Source organism: Micromys minutus (assembly GCF_963924665.1).
Source record: "Micromys minutus genome assembly, chromosome: 8".
In the NCBI taxonomy this organism is placed as follows: domain Eukaryota; kingdom Metazoa; phylum Chordata; class Mammalia; order Rodentia; family Muridae; genus Micromys; species Micromys minutus.
This window is the reverse complement of record NC_137977.1, coordinates 25,612,803-25,632,618: the sequence shown is the minus strand read 5'-3', so window position 1 is coordinate 25,632,618 and position 19,816 is coordinate 25,612,803. Positions and strand designations below refer to the sequence as shown.

The following is a 19,816-nucleotide window of genomic DNA, read 5'->3' as shown; positions in this document are numbered from 1 at the left end:
CGGCAAAACAAAAGAAAAAGCAAACCATCTGTGGAAACACACTTTGCATTCTGCATCTTGTTACACCTTCATTATTTCCCAAATCACCTTCACTGAAAGGTGGACATCTTCCAACTAGATGGAAACGAACCAGTTAAAGGCCAGCAGAGGGGACAGATCAGCTGCATCTTCCCAGCTGTTACTGTTTATTGTTTTTTGTTGTTTTGCTTTGTTCCCCAAGACAGGGTCTCACTATGTAATTCCAGTGTTTACTATTTCTCAATAAGAAAGCTTTATCAATGCCCTTTACTGCCATACAAAGCAATTTAGAGCTTTTTAGAAAAAGAAATTGATAATAAAGAATATTTTAAACACAGCATGCCTACTTCAAACGGCAATGACAGAGCTCCGTGGTCCTGAATGAGGCCTGGTGTTGAACCAAGTGTGTTTATTCCCAGCCCTTCAGCTATTAGTTTCCTTCTTCTTGTTCCAATCTCTATTTACCCTTTATCCTAGTTTATGCTGTTCTGCAAGATGATTTAAATGGTCTCTCTGCTGATTTTTCATACTTACTTTCATTTAGAACCGTAAGAGGTCATAAACATTTCTGAAGTGTATTGCTGGTATAGTCTAGTGGAGGAGGACTTCAGAGACAACCTGCAAGTAAGAATAAACAGCTGGACATGGTGGTGGCGCCTTTGTAAAGCTAGGGCAGGAGGGCGTGAATTCAAAGTCAGCCTGGGCTCTAGAGGAAGCTGCTCATCCTCCTCACAAACAATACTATAGGTTACAATTATTGGCACGTCACTCTAGGCAAGGTGCAGTAATACACACCGTCATTCCTGTACTCGGGGCAGAGGCTTGAGGACTGATACGAATTCAAGGCCAGCTGGGTCTACGTAGTAAGCTTCAGGCCAGCCAAAGCTACATCGTGAGCATCAGTCTCAAAACAGACAGACAGGCAGATATGAACATTTTTAAGAAAGGAAGTAAAATCTCACAACTCACACACATACAGAACAAAGCGATTCCAGGAGCTTGGACATTTCTGTTTGCGGTATACAGACACCCTGACAGACCTCCTATGTTGTTCACAGATATTTATAAGCAGCAGACAAATGAGCACTTATAAATGTGTAACTATCACACATGCTAATGCTGGTTTACTATACAGTTTGACAACCTTGTTGCATTTTTTAAAAAATCAAATGGCTGATAAAACAATCACTGGTCTCTAAACAAGCAAACGGGAATAAAAACATGGAGGGATGAGGACCCTTCTGTCTCAGGCTGGTCCAAGCAGACTTTCTATTGTTGTGGCTACACAATGAAGCCTCCTGGGTGTTTCTCATCAGCTTACACAGGATTTTCATGCTCCTCTTATTTTGGTCCATGGTCATTTGCAGAGGCAATTTGTAGGAAGGTTGTGAGTGGGACTTCTGTTCCTATATGTGAACCAGGAAATGAACTGTGTGCGGAAGTGCAACCGTAATGTGTTGAATAGTTTTATGTCAGTTTGACACAGCTAATGCTGGGAAGAAGAAACCTCGATTGAGAAGACACCCCCAGCTCCAGAATGACTGGTGGGCAAACCTGTAGTGCATTTTCTTGATTCTAAACAGTTCACTGTAGGTGGTGCCATCCCTAGGCAGGTGGTCCTGGAAACTATAAGCTATGAGAAACAAACCAGCAGGCAGCACACTTCCATGGCCTCTACTCCAGTCTCTGCCTTGAGCATTCATTCCTACCTGCACCTCCCTCCATGACAGACAGTGTGGCGGAACTCTACATGGATGTAAACCCTTTATAAGCTGCTTTTGGTCATGGTGGTTTTTTTTGGTGTGTGTGTGTGTGCGCGCGCGCGCGCGTGCATGTGTTTAGGGACAAAATTTCTCTATGTAGCTCTGGCTGGCTTTAACTCAAAGATTCTTACCTCTCTGTCTGAGTGTTGGGATTAAAGGTGTGCACCACCAGACCTGGCTTGGTCATTGTGTTTTATCACAGCCATAAACCCCTAAGACACATAAAGTTTTAATTTTTAGTGTAAGATTAGAAAATGTTTTTTTTTATAATCAGCAAATGTAAACTCCAAAATTAAACACTAATCTACAGTAAAAGGTGCTACACAAGAGACATTTATTAATGTTCTATTGTATTTACAGTTTAATAGAGCAACCAAAGTGAGCTAACTAGCACTTGGGCAGCAAGCACATCATTCTACAGTTATAACAGTTGTAAAAGCTAGGAGTACAGAATGTTAGGGATCCTCTCAAAAGTTCCAAACTAATTCTTTGCTCCTGACCCTCTGAGATTCTATCCAGTTTTCAGAATAATATTTAATATTTAATCTGAATCTGTCTTTGCTTTTTCCATTTTATTTGAACTACACAGAACTACAGAATGAAAGGTAATTTCTGAATATAGACTATGAAAAATTAATGCTTATTTACCAATTGAGAACATTTTTGTTAACATTACAATAAACTTTGCACTATGATTTTGCTTCCAGATGTTCACACAGCACAATTAAACATATTTCTAGATTAATTTGAACAGGAAATATGGATTGTATGCAGAAATACAGTCATAATCAAAGTTTTGACTTCTGAGAAAACCCCTTTTCAAACATCCAGCCTTATACATAGCTTACACTAATCTGTAATTTCAAAAGGCTTTGAGATGGAGGGTGAATAAAGCAAGATTGCCCCCTACTGACTATAGGGACATGGCTCATGCTATTTTAAATGACTACAAACAATATATAAGGCATTATTAATACATCACAGACTTGATTGCAAGAGCTTTTTCAAACATTAACCACTAATGATTCGATGATTACAGAATTCTGCATTAACTATTAACATTTTACACCTAAGAACAAATAGAGAGAAATGATCTTTTTCAACAGTACTTTATTTTTTAAAGCAGGTGACTGTCCTCTATTCTGGTGGTGATTCACTTCCTGCAGGTGCTCTCACTTCTCAGGGACTTCATCAGAGCAGGAAGCCTTTGCCAGAAAACATCTGCCAGAGAAGGACACTCAACAGTCAAACTCTAGTTAGCCTATTATGTTGGTTAAGAGCAGGGTATAGTCAGAGAGGACAAGATGCTTGGAAACACACATGCTGCATTTCAACATAATTTGAAAATTACTATAAATGAACACCATTGTAGCCAATAAAGTCAATTTTCAGTTAACACCAAGCCCCTCCTCCCACTATAAATAACTGGCATGTTCTCTCTGAAGATTTATTTTATGTGTATGGGTGTTTTGTCTGCGTGTCTGTTGGTGCACTGCATGGGTACAGCACCTTCTGAGATCATTAAGAGGACACTGGAGCCTCTGGAATTAGAGTTAAAGATAGTTTTGACTATCATGTGGGGGCTGGGAAATCGAACCAAGGTCCTGTGGAGGAGCAGTCAGTGCTCTTAAACCCTGACCATCTTTCCTGTCCCAGTATGCTCTCTCTTAAAAAACAAGTCAGGGGGCTGGAGAGATGGCTCAGCACTTAAGAACACTGACTGCTCTTCCAGAGGTCCTGAGTTCAAATCCCATGGTGAGTTTAAAAACCACATGGTGGCTCACAATCATCTGTAATGGGATCCAATGCCCTTTTCTGGTGTGTCTGAAGACAGCTACTGTGTACTCATTTACATAAAATAAATATATCTTTAAAAAACAAAACAAAAAACATAAAGAGATTCTCACTTTTTTCTTCTGTTCTAACAAAGAGAGAAAAAAAAAAATGGAAGTGGCGGTTCTTCATCCCATACTTGAGTCTCATTAGGACAGATTAAAATGGACTATTTCTCAATACATAGCTGTTACCATTCATTTGACAATTCTGTCAGATCTCACACAGGAAAAATTCCAGTGAGGATGCCGATGATGTCACCTTCTATGTAAACTGGGGCAAAGGTAGAAAGTGAATATACACACTCACCTGTCCTAGTGCACAAATGTGCACTTTAGAAATTTAAAGAACCAAGGTATTGGAGCTGGAGAGATGGCTCAGTGGTTAAGAGCACTGACTGCTCTTCCAGAGGTCCTGAGTTCAATTCCCAGCACCCACATGGTGGCTCACAACCATCTGTAATGGGGATCTGGTGCCATCTTCTGGTGTGTCAAGACAATTATAGTGTACTCATATACATAAAATAAATACATTAATCTTTAAAATAGTTTTTAGTAAGAAGAAAAAAAAAAGAACCAAGGAATCTAGGAAGCATGTTTTTCAGAATATATGCAATTCCTAGTCAACTTGTAAAAAGTATTATGACAGAAAAATACACTTTTAAAATGGTGTCTGTGTGTGTCCCTGCCCTGTGCTGAGAACTCAAGTCAGGGCCTTGAATGTTAAGCAGTTATGTATCACTGAGCCAAATCCCCAGTCCCATACATACAAACTAGTATAATTCTCAAGGAAATAATGTGGGAGAAAACTTTAAGTAACTCTTTATTGAAAAGCCAAAAGAAGCTCAGAAGTCAGAGGGACAATGGAACCCCTAGAACTGGAATTACAGATGGTTGTAACTACCATATTAAGTGCTGGAAACTGAAACCGGGTCTGCAAAGAACAAGTACTCTTAACTGCAGAGCCATCTCTTCAGACCCCATAGACTACTGGGATCACTCCACAGTTGTTTTGTTACCCATAAGCCAAGCTGGAGGTCCTTTTCCCCAATTCTAGCTTGTGTCAAACTGACATAAAACTATCCAACACACTATGGTTGCACTTCTGTACACAAATCATCTTGTTTGTCCTGCATTCTGGATAGCCTAAGGAAGTCTCTACTCTTTGAACTTTATATTTTTAGACAGAGTCTTTCTATACAGCCCTGGCTGTCCTGGAAATATGTACACCGGCTGGCTTCAAATTCACAAAGATCTGCTTGTGAATATACAGCTTGCTTTTAACTAGGAATATCAACCACCAAAGGTCAGATTCAGTGAAGTAATGCCAAAATACTTCACACAATCAGGTTTTACTGTATCTTCTAACCAAAATATTTGTTGATTAAAGAAAGCAAATATTCTACATGTGAATCTGGATAGGTTTGAGTCTTTTCAATGAACAAAGGTTGTCACTCATACCTACAGAATCTTACTGTTTCCCTCCCAGGGATTCTGAGAGTTAATTGGTAAGAAAGCAATTAGATTTGTAAACACTGCTTTCAAATCCCAGTGCCTTCATCTGGGCTCAAGACACCTGAGTGATTTCATATCAACTACCATATGAGGCTGGGCAGAAAGCAGATAAACGTCTGGTGCCCTCAGACAGGGCCATTCATTTACTCGTGTGCAGGTTTCTGAAAACCTTAAAAGCACACCACAGAAACCCTGCTCAAACCATTCCCGGACCAGTTCCCACAGCACTGTCCTAAAGACTGGTGATACAAATTGTGCCAAGCAGATTCAAGACTTTATAAAACCACTTAGAAATATTACAATTTTTTTTGGGAAGATCAAAGCTACAGAACATAATCCCATCAAAATCCCTAAGAATGGAAAACGGATGGTTATATGCAGTCCCTATCTTGACTAATATTTGTTGTGTACTAGAAGACGAACAAAGTATGCAATCCCCCAGCACACCCAAACCTTCCCTACTTCTCCCTTTTTTCTCCCTGCCCTTTCCAAGGGGGAGTCAAACCTTGTACACTGAGCTATACCCCCAAGCCTTTCAAATATCATTCTATGTAAAAAATGAAGATAGTAGACAGAGAAAGGGGTGATCTCACACCACTGGGAGATTCACAGCTACTATTGAATTCCTACAGGATAGTTCTGTTCGCAAGGATGACCCACAGTCACCCTGAAGTCTGAGCTGCTGTCTGTTTCTGTTCTGTTCTACACCTCAGGAGACTGAAGTTTTCCCACACATAGCCTATTTCCACAAGTTAAGTTCTACTATTATTTAAGATTTGTGACAACTGTTGCACACCTCACAAAAACTTTTCTAGGCCTTTAACTGGACTGGCTTTTAAGTGGTGCTCAAGGTTTTAATTTATCAAATACACAATCACAAAAGGCCAAAGGAGGAAGAATGAAGTATGCAAAGGCATAGCCTTGTCAGGACTCTGCTATACTCAAGCTACCTTACCCTTCAGGTAGCTGCTGGTAAAAGACGGGAGTTAGCCATTGGGGAGAACTGTGTGAATCAGTTCAGGGCTTAGTTCCGGTCAAGGTGTCTGTCTGTCTGTCTCTCTCTCTCTCTCCTTCCCTTGGATCTGAACTCTCTCTCTACCAGAGTGATAAAATCTGGTCATGAACCTGAAAACAGGCAGCAAGAAAGGTCTAAGGATTAATTGCTGTCTTAGTGGGCTTGTCCCTAGAGCAAGCAAGAGGGCCAGTTCCTGACGTACCTGCTGCCTTCCCCCAGGGCCTTCTGGGACTCTGTGAGATTGGGGAAGGAGGAGGAGCCCTGATGGGCACAATCATGCCATCAATACCCTACCCAACAGCCATTACTACCGAGACCTTGCCTGTACGCTGCTAAAATACTTCTCCTTTGCTCTCATCAACAGCCTTCTGCAGACACCACCCCAAGGGGGGAAAGCCAGGACTTTTTTATGGCCTCCTTACAATTTATGTGCCCCATCAGACAGAGTCTCACTCTAAACTGACCAGAACTCTGCAATGAATCACATGATCACAACAGCAAAGGAATATCCCCCCCCCCCCAATACCTTTAATAAATAAAGAGAACTCTGGTCCTGGGGAGATTTGAGAAAGTTTCTGGCATCTTCCGAACTTTTGCATAATTGATAAATCCTCTGAGAAACAGGAGAAAGCCTAATTGAAAAAAGAAAAATAGAGAATGATTTTCTAATTTCTACAGTAAGTCCCTTTCTTCCCCAGAACTTCCCCCATTATGATAGGAGCATGCCATTTCCCTGCTGAAGCCTATTAACATGGGCAATTTTCCCCAACATCTCCAAAAAACTTTTCTATCAAATTATCCAGTGGGATATTCTCAACAGGAAGGCAAAAATCTCAAGAGTAAATGACTGGTTTGTATAGGATCTAATTGGTCTCAAAAGGAACTGGAATGTAAAATGGGCCCAAACATTTACATCTGGAGGACTCACTGGGAAGCCTACAGAACCTCCTGCTGAGCTCCCAAACGACATCCACACAATTAACTCCAAAAGGAAGGATTACAAGTGGGTTTTGTTGTTCTATTTTCCGAAATATGGTCCCAGTAACAGACTGCTCTCCAACTTGCTATGTGGGAGACTCCCAATTTTCTTGCCTCCAACCCTGCAGTTTTCTGGGATTACAGGCAAACACTACCAGAATTCTGCTCTTAAGCTTAATTCTAAGTCTTTTCTGTTATTTCATTTTCTGCCAACAGTACTTAATATTGTCCACTAGGTGTCAGCATACACTTTTGTAGAATTCCAGTTTTCTACCACCCCACCCCACCCCACCCCACCAGGGTTTTTCTTAGTAGTTCAGGAAGTTGTCCTAACTGTCCTGGAACTTGCTCTGTAGACCAGGCTGGCCTTGTATTCACATGCCTCCTAAATGCTAGGATTAAAGGTGCGAGCCACCACTGCCAGGACCCAGTTTTCAATGGGAAAGGTGGTCTGACAGCAGCAGACTCACACATTTACCCTCAAATGATGAGAATCCCCTCAGATGAAAACACACTCTTAACACCATTTTAATAAAACTATTGAGATACAATCTGCAGGTTATAAAGTTCACTACATACAATGCCCTGGCTAAAGTGTACTTATTGATTTATACAAATGACAGCCACCATCTAATCTGAGGCATGCTTGTCACCACCCCCAACCCTTGCACTCAGTAGCTGAATCCCTCTTCTGGTGTGTTTTAAGACAACAACAGTGTACAATAAATAAACTTAAAAAAAAAATATCAATCTATCTTCCATCAAACACTGATACAGAAAATCAAGCCATTAAATTCCTTCAATTTATATTGTAAACAAGCCATCTGAAAACTCCTCCTGTCTCTCCTTTGATCCATCTGGAATTCAGTCTACCTTTAAAGCCAGTAGGTGATCAGCCTTACTCTTCATCATCTTTTTCAAATGGTGCTGTGTATTAAAGCCAGGGACTGAGCATGTTAGGCAAACATTCTAGGCCACTGAGTACTTCCCTCAACCCAACCTTTCTCTCAGAGTCTGAGAGAATAAACAAGCCAAGATATTATTCCTCCTGAGCCACTCATTTTTATAAACTTGTGAAAATCAGGTGGGGAACATCACCCTTTCTCTTCCGGGAGTCTGTAGATTCTAGTAAGGAAGAGTAGCTAGTGCTCCAGTACAGGAGGGCAGAGAATGATACCATGGATGACTTGCATTTTCAAGATGCAGGCATGGTGGTGCATTTCTATAATCCAGTACTTGAGAAGTACAGGCAAGAAGATAAGTTCTAGGTCATCCTCAGCTACATAGCGAGGTCAAGGCCAGCCTGGCCTACAGTGAAACAAACGCAACCAAAAACAAAGGCCAGGTATAGTTGCACAAGCCTTTAATGCTAGCATTTGGAAGGCAGAGGCAAACAGATCTTGAGTTTGAGGCTAGCTGGTCTACAGAGTGAGTTCCAGAATAGCCAGGGCTACAGAAAAACCTTGTCTCAAAACAAACAAACAAACAAACAAAAAAGAAGGAAAGAAGATCTAAATTAGGAAGGATTTTTGGCAATAGCTAAGAGTCACATCATAAGTGCCAGGCTTCCAGCAGACAGTGAGGATGATGTCATAGATGCCTAGTATCAATCCTATCACCTTTCTAGACACTTTGCTTTTAATTATGTGTGTGTCTGTGTAGGGTATAAGCAGATGCTGTCAGTCAGACAGAGGTGCTGGGAATCAAATTCAAGCCCCCTGCAAAAACACAACGAACTTTTAACCACGAAGCCATCTTTAAAAGCTGCTGGGTGGCTCTGCTACTGCTCTGCAGACAGACAGCAGTGCTAAAAACAGTCACTGTAACTATGTCTCATCTTTTATCTTTATAAATAACAAAGCCATATTAAAATAACTCATCCAATACTAATTTCCTTACTTTAACCATTAGGAAGAAAATAACTTAAAATAAACAAGAAAAATAAAAGTGGTAAGTAATCTGGAGGTTAACAGCCAGACTGCCCTCATGTGTGCATGCACAAGTGCGTGTATGTACGTATATATTTACTTATGTATAGGGGTTTGGGTTTTTCATTTGTTTGTTTTTGAGACATGGTTTCTTTGTGTAGCCCTGGCTGTATTGGAACGTGCTCTGAAGACCACCAGGCTGGCCTCTAACTCACAGAGTTCTGCCTGCCTGCCCCTGTCTACCACGTGCTGGGATTAAAGGTATACGCGACCACTACCCAGTCTGAGCATATAGTTTCCAATCTTCCTTTCACTATAAAATAAGTCTTCTTATCAACGGCGAACTACAGAATTCTGGGAACCCTATAATTTCAGAAGTTATGTGTATTAGAGCTATATATACATTCTCTGTGGTCTATTGACAGATCTAACAAAAGATGGCTCACATATATACATTTTAATACATTAATTACAGTATACTTATAGTAAACTTGGGGAAGAGTTTGAAAACCCTCTGTGAAAGCTACACTGTAGAGTCATTAGCATTCCCCACCGATCACAAGTAAACAGGAGAAGCATTCACAGACTCCACTAAAGTGTATGCTACTCTACTGGTGGATAACAAGCCTTTAAGAAAGAAACATCTGGAACCTCATTTTAAACTGATGAATAAATACTGTACAGTGAGATGAGGCTTTGCTAAAGTAATTTTAGCTGACTATTTTAAGACATTAAAAATTTTAAAGATAATTTTAAATTTATTTTCTTATATTAAAAGCACTTACCTAAAACCAAGAACACCCACCAGAGCCAGTACTGGCCATCAAAGTATCCAGGGAAATAGGTGGAAAACTGAAGGAAGAAGAAGAAGAAGAAAAAAAAAAAAGGCAAAGACTTTATTTCAGCCTAACAGAAAATTTTCATATACTAATTTAGGGGCATATAAAACACAACTGCCATCAAGACCATATACAGATATTTTTAAATGTATTTATATAATGTCCATGTTTTACATGTACACAAACACACACACACACACACACACACACACACACACACACACACACACACACACACACTGGTGCCAAGAGAGCATCAGATTCCCCTAGAATTAAGAGTTATAAATGGGGACAGAGAGATGGCTCAGAGCTTAAGATGACTGCTCTTCAAGAGGTCTTGAATTCAATTCCCAGCAACCACATGGTGGCTCACAGCCATCTGTAATAGGATCTGATGCCCTCTTCTGGTGTGTCTGAAGACAGCTACAGTGTGTGTATATATATATATATATATATATATATATATATATATATATATATATATATATACATAAAATAAATAAATCTTAAAAAAAAAAAAAGTTCTCTGCTCTATTACAGACTCTTCCTTATTTTGCAAGTACACAAAAGAATGTCTTTTGTTTGTGTTCAGACCAGGGGGTGGGGGATGGGGTTGTCTTGCTCTTTCTGCTTCAGCCTCCCAAGTGCTGAGATAACTCGCCTGTGCCACCACACTCAGCTCTTAGTTTGTTAGGAAAGTTTTTTTTACAATCCCTGGCATGGTAGTACATGCCTATAATTTAGCGATCCTCCACAAAGTGATTCCCATCTGAATACGTTTCTATTTCTACTGTGAGCACTCAGTACTAGAAGCAATAATTCGGCTGACATCACTGCCTCCATGCTAGTGAGGTCCAATTTGTTCCAAACCTTGACTTCTGACCTTTTTATCATGTAGTTCATGGTAATTGTATACCTTTGCCAGAAACTGGCACAGGGCATTCTTTTGGAAAGTAAGAATTCAAGGCCTCTGGAAAGAGAAAAAGAATACAGATGGCCCCTAACAAAAGCAATTAACTTAACCGGGTATGGTGGTGGTGCATGTCTTTAAACCCAGCACCCAGGAAGCAAAGGTCTACAAAGTGAGCTCCAGGAAAACCAAGGCTATTACAGAGAGAAACTGTCTTGAAAAACAAATTACAAAATGAAACAAACAAAAAGAAAAAGCTGTTACCTTTATGCTAGTACAGGAGCAATACACATTCAGTAAAAACTATCTTTTGCATTTGAGTCTTTCCTCAGCCCTGTGATAGAGGGTAGGATGGGAGTCTTTCAGGATGTGGTGGGAGCCAGCCACAGCGCTCAGTCAGCCTGGATCACAGTGCAAAACAGCCCGTGCACTAGCATGCTATGACATAGGCTGAACCACTCAGCAGGGCGAGTGCATGCATATAGTTCATGTTCCTCTGTGAAACACCAGCTTTTACATCTGAAAGGAACAACTGCTACAGTGACAGACTGAAATTTCAGCTCTCCCTCTTGATGCTGAACTAATGAACTTCTACAGCAGGACTTGTTTATATAATCAACACCCATTAATTAATTATGTGTGTATTGTTTATGTGTACTGTGCATGCATGATGAAGCATGTACCTGTGCTCTGATACACAGAAGCCAGAGCAGGACATCACAAGTCTTCTACCACTCTTCACCCAAGCTCCTCAAGACAAGGTCTCACTAAACCAGACGTTTGCCTTGACTAGACTCGCTGGCCAGCGGACTCTGGGGTCCCCCATTTCTACTTCCAGCACTGTGGAGGCTACAGATTTGTACAGTTATTCCCAGCTTTTTATGTGGGTGGAGACTCGAACTGAGGTCCTCACACTTGAAAGTGCTCATTCTCACTGCACCATCTCCCCAGCCACTGTATGCCAATTTATTGCCATATATTGACTTTAAATATTTATATAACTTTTACTGCTGGGATTACAGGTGTGGGTTGCCCATGTGTGGCAGTAAAGCACACTTTATTGAACCCACTGGTGAATCTGATTCAACATCCAGACTTTCTATTTTTGTTTTTCAAGACAGGGCTTCTCTATCTATCCTGGAACTAATTCTGTAGATCAGGATGGCCTTGAATTCACAGAGAGCCGCCTGTCTCTGCCTGTCTCTGCCTGTCTCTGCCAAGTGCTGGGATTAAAGGTGTGCATCATTACCACCAGGAAACAACTAAACTTCTCAAGTATACTTTGTATCAGATGGTAAACATGCTCAGCAGCTCCATCAAGACCAGGCACTTCATCAAGGAGTATTCTGGACTATTCTGAGAACACTGGGGATGGCCCGAGCCCTGAGTTCTAGAAGACTGAGCTTAAGCATATCCTGGCTTATTAAAGAATTTCTAGAAACCCAGGCCAAGCATCTTGTGGACCTTGACTCCCTCTATGAAACCATTTTAAATAGCTGTGTAGCTTTGAAAAAATTAAAGGTTAGTTTCATTTTTTAAAGACCTTAGATGTTTTAGAATTTAAAGTATTTTATGTAATTTCACCTGGGTATTTCCATATTAAGAAATAAACATTTCTATAAGTTTATTAAAAGAAATTTCCTATAGAGCAGTAGATATTTCTGTATAGCCTTAGTCCTAGACAAAAAAAATTAGGGAAAGATAACACTGTGAGATTAAAATTTCAAGAGAATTAACATGAGGAATGCCCACCTTTTGTAAGATAGCAAAGAAAGCCTTTGTATCATAAACTCCAGACTATAAACATTCATTAACATATCTTAAGCATCAAAACAACCTGTAAGACAGATCACCTGCTTGAATCTGAACATGAGATATGGAGACAGGAACTGTGTGCAGTTGATTTTAGCTCACTTTGTCGTGGAACCAGAACAAAGACAAACCAAATTATCACTTTAAATGTTGAAATAACAAAATGTAAAAATGAAAACATTCAAAGTCATTCTAATTACTGCCTCTCTTCAGTCTATATTCTCTGCTATGCAACTTACCCTGACAATAAGGATCCACTTAATCAGAGAAAGACCAAATCCTGAGATGGCGCCATACCTTCCCGCAGCTGAGGTGGTCAGGCAAAAAGACAAGAAAAACCCAATCCAGTTGAAGAGGAATGCCACTGTAAGAGCGGAGGGGAAATGTTAGCCAAGAACAGGAGTGTGTTCTGCAGCAGCCTCTGCTTGTGTGGCTTTCCTGAGGATATAAAAGACAACCTATCTCGCCCCACAAGCACCATTTCTTCCATCTCCCTCAAAAGCAAAAGGAAAGACTCTGAGTCTCATGCGTTATCCTCCACGGGTGCTGCTCACAGTACCCAACCTGTTCCTGTCTTTGCTGCCATACAGGTTAGTAAGTAAACTAAACCCTTTGGAAATTAAACTGGAGCTCCAGAGGAATGTGATTCAAGTTTCTCTGCTCTGTTTTCTGACAGCTCTTAGCATCTCTTCTTTTGCACTGCGTTTTCTGTGCTTTTAACAGAGTAAACAAAAAAGTGCTAATTGCAGAGTAAGGTGCATAAAAACATAAATGTGACAACATAAAAAGCAGGAAAGCAGATTGATTTGATTAAAAAAAGAAGAAGCAGCAGCAGCAGCTTACAGGACAAAACTCATCAGACAAAGTTGCTGTGCTCCTACTCAGCCACCTGGGTATGAGCAGGTGTGACAGCAGGGGACCCTGGAAGATTAGATTTGGCCTGTGTATGAATGCAGCACTCATAGCTGCTTTAATCATACTTTCCACTGATGAATTCAGAGCACTCAGGTGTGTAGGAGTATACACTTACTGAAAAAAGTTAACATAAAAATTCCATCATTTCCTATCCTCAGCTGGTCAGCATCATCAAAATCATCCCGACCCACAAAATCTTCATCCTAAATGAAGGAAAAAGAATGAGACACGGTCATAATGAATTACTTCTAGACAAAGACATCACATCAGGAAAAATACAAGGAATGAATACAAGGATATAGGGGTGTGTTTATAACTGGTTCAATTCAGAACTATAAGCATTAACGCTCAGCAACTTAGAGCAGAAACAATCATTTTAGTATCTCCAGAGCCTTCTAAACTAATTATTTATTTCATAGTCCAAGTTACTGTTCTTATTTTTTGAATTTAACTTATTTTTATTTTATTGGTGTTTATGACCTAATGTCTGTGTGAGGGTGTCAGATCCCCTGGAACAGGAGTTACAGACAGTTGTGAGCTGCCATGTGGATGCTGTCCTTACTGACAGATAGGATCTGTCCACTGTAATCTGCAAAGACAATTATTATTATTACAGTCTAGAAGAAACATGGCCCTGGCTAACACCAAGGTATTTGGCTTACCTTCTCAAATGATGGAGACTGTGTATGGAATGATTTGAAAGTAAATTGGATACAACCTCAAAGTAAAACTGACCACACTTTTACATAGCTCAGTAAGGGCTTCATATGGAAGTAAAAATGTCTTTGGGACAAATAAAACTTGTTTTTATAGCAAAAAGGATTGGAAGATCCCTAACAAATGTTGCAGGCATTCCTTCTGGAGATTGGAACCTATACAGGGGCATTGGTACTGGTCACTTTCTTTTGTAATTTGACAATCTTCCTCCACTGCTGGAAATTTTTATGATACATAATTTATTTTATACTTTTAAAAATAGCAAATATCTAATATCCTCACTTATTAATATTAACAGAATGTGATTCCAAATTGAAACTAGTTCTGTTTTAGTATTTATTACTCAAAGATATACTGCAAGAATAGCTTAGGTAACCTCTGAGAGCTGTACCTTTAGTTTTCCTTTGTATCCTCTGTATACCCTGTGACTGCTTCTATACACTGTTGCTAGGTTCATGCTTTCAAAATACCACTAGTCTTTTCATATTCTTGTTCAAAATTTGAAGATTCTCTATAGGCTACACACTAGCTGCAAGTGTCTCAGTTTATTGTTCCAAGGATATGACATACGACAGCTCTGGTCACATCTCCAGACTCCCTTCATAAACTCCTTGCTCACATAAAACTAATCCTTCTATCCACAAAACCCCTAGTTGAACAAATGTATGTTCTAGGCTTTTCCCTCTATCAAAACTCTTAAGTTATCTACAAACCCAATCTTCTCCCTATGGTCATCTAGTAAAAAGACACAGTTCTTGATGGCCACAGCTGTTGTGCAGTATAGGAATATTTGGAAGCCTTTTATCTAAGCTGGATGTTAAGCTCCATGCAAACAAATCTCCTTACTTAACCACTGCAAAATACATCCGCCCTGCAGAAAGTACCTTTATATATCTAGCTTTAAGAAGTTCCTAAGCACACACACTTGCCTAAAGAATTTTAAGTGTTCTGTAACTAACCTGAGCTAATTTCTATATTGATCTATTCTCCACAGATTCCAACAGGTCTTCAGAGTGCACTGACAAACTTACATGGAAAAGGTGAAGGAAACCTAACTCTCACTGGAACCCTGGACAGAAGTTAAGCACCATTAAAAGTGCTAGACCAGGGAGGAAACACTTCACTGGCTGTACAAGTAGGCTGTTTGGGTCTACTTGGTAAGTTGGCTATGAGACAAACTCTCCTGGCTTGCTTCCTCAGTCTGCAATGTCAGACCCATTTGGTCTTTACTTCTCTACTTTTAAGTAGAGCTAGGGGTCCAAGGCTGCACACGAGCAGACACACTAGAAGGTGCTGCCTACTGCTGCCACTTGCTGAAGGTCTGCTTGTTTTTGATTCCTTCCTTCCAGCATCCCATGTATTTCAGGCTGGCTATGAACTCAGTATGCAGCTGAGCATGACCTAAAACTTCTACCTCCTGTGTGGTGGGATTACAGGTATGTGCCACCATATTTGATGTATGTTGTGCTGGGAATCAAACCTGTGCTCTATACATGCTAGGCAAGCACTCTACCAACTGAACTGCACTCCTACTCCTATCAGCATCAATCTTAAATCTCTGCTAGCTCCCATCCAGCAAGCTGAAAGGGATCTGAACTTACAAACGGCATAATGTGAAATGTTTGAGGCACAATGTTTATGTGGATGATGCTAGGTCTCATGAGTTTAATTCAATGATGTCATTTGTAGTTTCTTCTCTTCATAGGCATTCGTAACAGCTAGCAGCCAATACCAAAGTGTACAAATCAAGGCATAACCAGTCTATCTCCTAAATCTTCTCCCCTTACCCCTGGAAGTTGAAAAGGGAGGTAGTAGTAGAAATATCCTTAGGAATACAGGAAAATGAACAGTCAATGATTTTCTGCCTAGTGCATCATATTCAGGAAAAATGCTTAGTATTCAAAAATACATATATGCTTAAAATTAGTGATCAAGACAGTTCTAGTAACTAGATAGTGGATTAATGAAAATAACTGAATTCCAACTAAGCAGCCCAAAACAGCACAGACAAAGAAACTGCTTACCCTTCCAGGAACCAAAGGGATCGTAGCTTCAGCCTTGGTTCTCTCAGCCTCGTCATAACTGGGCAGTGTTGTAGCCACATTATACGATGGGGGCTTTGGAAACCCAGATTCATCTTTGTAGTCAAAATATGCTGCAGAAAAAAAGGAAGTAACAAAATCTATCTGAAGCAAAAGATATTCATAAATGAATGTAACAACACTCAGACTGATTTTTAAGTGTATATTTAAAAACCAAATTCATTATGCCTACTAAGAAAAATTCTAGCACTCAGAAAGCAAAGGCAGGTGGATCTCTGTAAGTTCAAGGGCAGCCTGGCCTACAGAGCAAGTTCCAATCTAGCCAAGACTACATAATGAGACTGTCTATAAATAAACAAGTAAAAATAAAAAAGTAAACAAACCCTCACATTACATCCTTATTCCCAATTGTTTTGGCTCACTATAAATTTAACAGGCATTGACTTCTGTGGAACTGGGAATCAAACCTAAGGGCCTTGTGCACTGTAGGGAAAAACTATACCACTGAACTGTATCTCCAACCAGCTTTTCACTTTTTATTTTGCCCAGGCTACCCTTGAACTTAGAATCTTCCTGTCCCAGACTCCTAAATAACCACTAAAACTGGTAATTTAAATAATTAAAGAAAAAAAAACACATAGGAAACACTTTACATCAGCCAGCATGATGGCACATCCCTGTGGTCCCAGCCCACCTTAGGCAGCAAAGTAAGATCTCCTGTCAAAGGGTTAAAAAGCCTTCACATGTGCACCAAGAGCTATACTGTGGTTTCCACTTATTAACAAATTTAAGAAAACACTTAATATCCATGTGCTCTTGTTCTTACACTCATGTTTTTACTTCATATTGTTCTCTGATGTGCTGAGGTAACTAATTTGGTTATAACATAATTCTATGAAATCCTTATTTCCTCTTTTGAACAGTAAATTTTTAAGCTCACCAACTACTCTTTCAAAGATTCAGCTGTGTTTTCCAGGCTGGCCTCAAACTACCATTGCTCTGCCTTGACTTCCAGAGTACTGATATTAGAGGTGTGAGCTACTATATCCAATAAGTTTAAAATTTTTACTGTAACACATTATTGAAACTATACATCATCAATGACCCTCGCTAACAAAAAACAGAAAGGGAACAATAGTCTCCCTCTTCCTTTTCCTCATATTCCTCCTCATCTTTAACATCTCAAACTGTCTCCAGTCTCAGCCTTCCAAGGACTGTTACAGGCATGACCTATCATGCCCAGTATTCAGGGTGCTGAGTGTGGTGGCTCAACCCTGTAATTCTAACACTTCCCATCCAGGTGGAGGCAGGAAAACCAGAAGTTCAAGGTCATTTTCCCTATACCTAGTTAATGCAGATAACTATAAGAGACCCTCTCAAAATGAAACAAAAATTCAATATCCATTTTAAAAAATAGTAAAAATAAAAAACTTCTTTAATTTGGTCACAAATGTCTAGAAAATACCCACTAGGTAGGATCCGGGCTATAATAACCCAGTGACAAAGCACCTGTCTCATATATATATAAGATCCTAATTTCAACTCCAGTACTGCAAACAAATGCTAAAAGAAAACACAGCCATTGGTAAATTATTAAACACTTTCTTCCTCCAGATTAAGAGAACAAAGAGCTGGAAAGACAGCTCAGAAGTTGCAAGTGCTTTCTGCCACTCCAGAGGCCTCCAATTTAGTTCCCAGAACTGCACTGTCAAGTCATAACCTCTTGTAACTCCAGCCCCAGGGGATCCCATGCCCTTTTCTGGCCTCTGCTGGTACCCACACAAACATGTTTATATAATTTAAAAAATACATACATATATATATAGTTATTGTAAGCCACTAGCTGTACCTGAATATACCAACAACAAGCAAAATCTCAATAAATGGGGGGTGTTTGACCATGTCCCTAAATTGGAAGGCATTACACAGATGCCAACTTTTGTGTGTATGTGGTCTGTGGTATATGCATGTATGTTTGTGCTGAACACTTTTGTGTCTAAGCATACGTACATATGGGAAAGGTAGCACTGCATATCTTTCCCTATTACTTCTCCCTCATTTTATGTGTGGGCTTGTGTGGGAGAAGGTATTTGGTGTGCCATGTGTGCTTATGCACAAGTTCATGTGTGTGTACATACATGGAGGCCTGAGGTTAAAAATGGATACCTTCTTCTATCACTTGGTTAGACTGGCTGTCCAGAGAACTCCTGAAATCCACCTATCTCTGCACACTAGCATTGCAGTTACAGATATATATGAAATCCTCCTTAAACTCAAACTCACTCCGTCTCTGTCTCTCTTTCTCACTCACACACACACACACACACACACACACACACACACACACACACACATACACACACACACACCCTCCACAACTGATAATGACCCCACTAATTAGATTTTTCTATCAGAGATTATATCTACTTATAATCCCTATGTAAAAAGGAAAATCTTTAGAAAAGAATACATAATATAGATTAATAAGGTAGAAGTATTTGAGAAAGGATATCTAAACTGACTAAAAGATGGAAGCAGGGAGGCTGGAGAGATGGCTCAAAGGTTAAGAGCACTGACTGCTCTTCCAGAGGTCCTGAGTTCAATTCCCAGCAACCACATGGTGGCTCACAACCATCTGTAATGGGATCTGATGCCCTCTTCTGGTGTGTCTGAAGACAGCTATAGTGTACTCATATACATAAAATAAACTTAAAAAAAAGTTGGAAACAGTAAAGTCAAGAGTTAAGGCAAACCCCAGCTACACAGAATTGCTTGTATGGGATATGACAGGGCTGGGAAACAAACCCAGGGTCTCATATGGCAAGCAAGCACTCCACCACTGAGCTATATTCCCAATCTCTTGGTGTCCTAGTCTTAGGCTGACCCAATGACATAATTTACAGTTCTTCCAAAGTCTGAAACTTAGCAGGGTAAGTTTCAGGAGCTCACAAATAAAACCATAACTACTATAAGAAAACTGATATGCAAGAAGACCAAGAACAGAGCTTAGAAACTAAAGCCAGACTAGAGGCAAGATGCTGACCTATGTCCCGCACAATTAAAATGGTGGCTTTAGGCAATGCAATCAATCTCAAACCAACTATCAACAGCCTTCCCAAGTGCCAAAATAAAAGGATGCTAAGGCTGTTAAGGCTTTACAAAGATGAATGCCTTCAATTTTCCTATGATGAAGTAGAGGCTGGGGTTCAACAGTAGCACATGGTTCTATCTGCCACTCTGCCACAATCCTGTTTTATAAAATATGGAAGTGGCTATATCCAAACTGATGAAGTAGAGTTAAAGCAATAGCTCAGTGACTGAGTACTTGTTACTCCTGCAGAGGACCTGGGTTCAATTCCCAGCAACCACATGATAGTTCACAACCATCTGTAGCTCCAGTTCCAGCAATTGCATAGGCTGCATGCAAGCAAAATACTCTCACATAAAATAAAATATATAAATCTAATTTTAAAACAAAACTGGTGAACTTTGAAGGACTATAGTAAAAATGATAATCAGAAACTCTAGTTAA

At 40.0% G+C, this 19,816-nt stretch overlaps 1 protein-coding gene across 1 annotated transcript in view; it reads right to left on the bottom strand.

The window, feature by feature from the left end:
- Positions 1–2,103: 2,103 nt before the first annotated feature.
- Positions 2,104–19,816, bottom strand: part of NDFIP1 (Nedd4 family interacting protein 1) — a 38,504-nt gene continuing 20,791 nt past the window's right edge. The window contains exons 3-8 of the mRNA XM_080920468.1: positions 16,267–16,397; positions 13,641–13,728; positions 12,850–12,974; positions 9,835–9,901; positions 6,670–6,775; positions 2,104–3,002 (exon numbers count right to left, since the gene is read on the bottom strand). Coding sequence (XP_080776594.1) covers positions 6,672–6,775; positions 9,835–9,901; positions 12,850–12,974; positions 13,641–13,728; positions 16,267–16,397 — 515 coding nt within the window. The 3' untranslated portion in view covers positions 2,104–3,002; positions 6,670–6,671. The remainder of the gene's footprint in view (positions 3,003–6,669; positions 6,776–9,834; positions 9,902–12,849; positions 12,975–13,640; positions 13,729–16,266; positions 16,398–19,816) is intronic.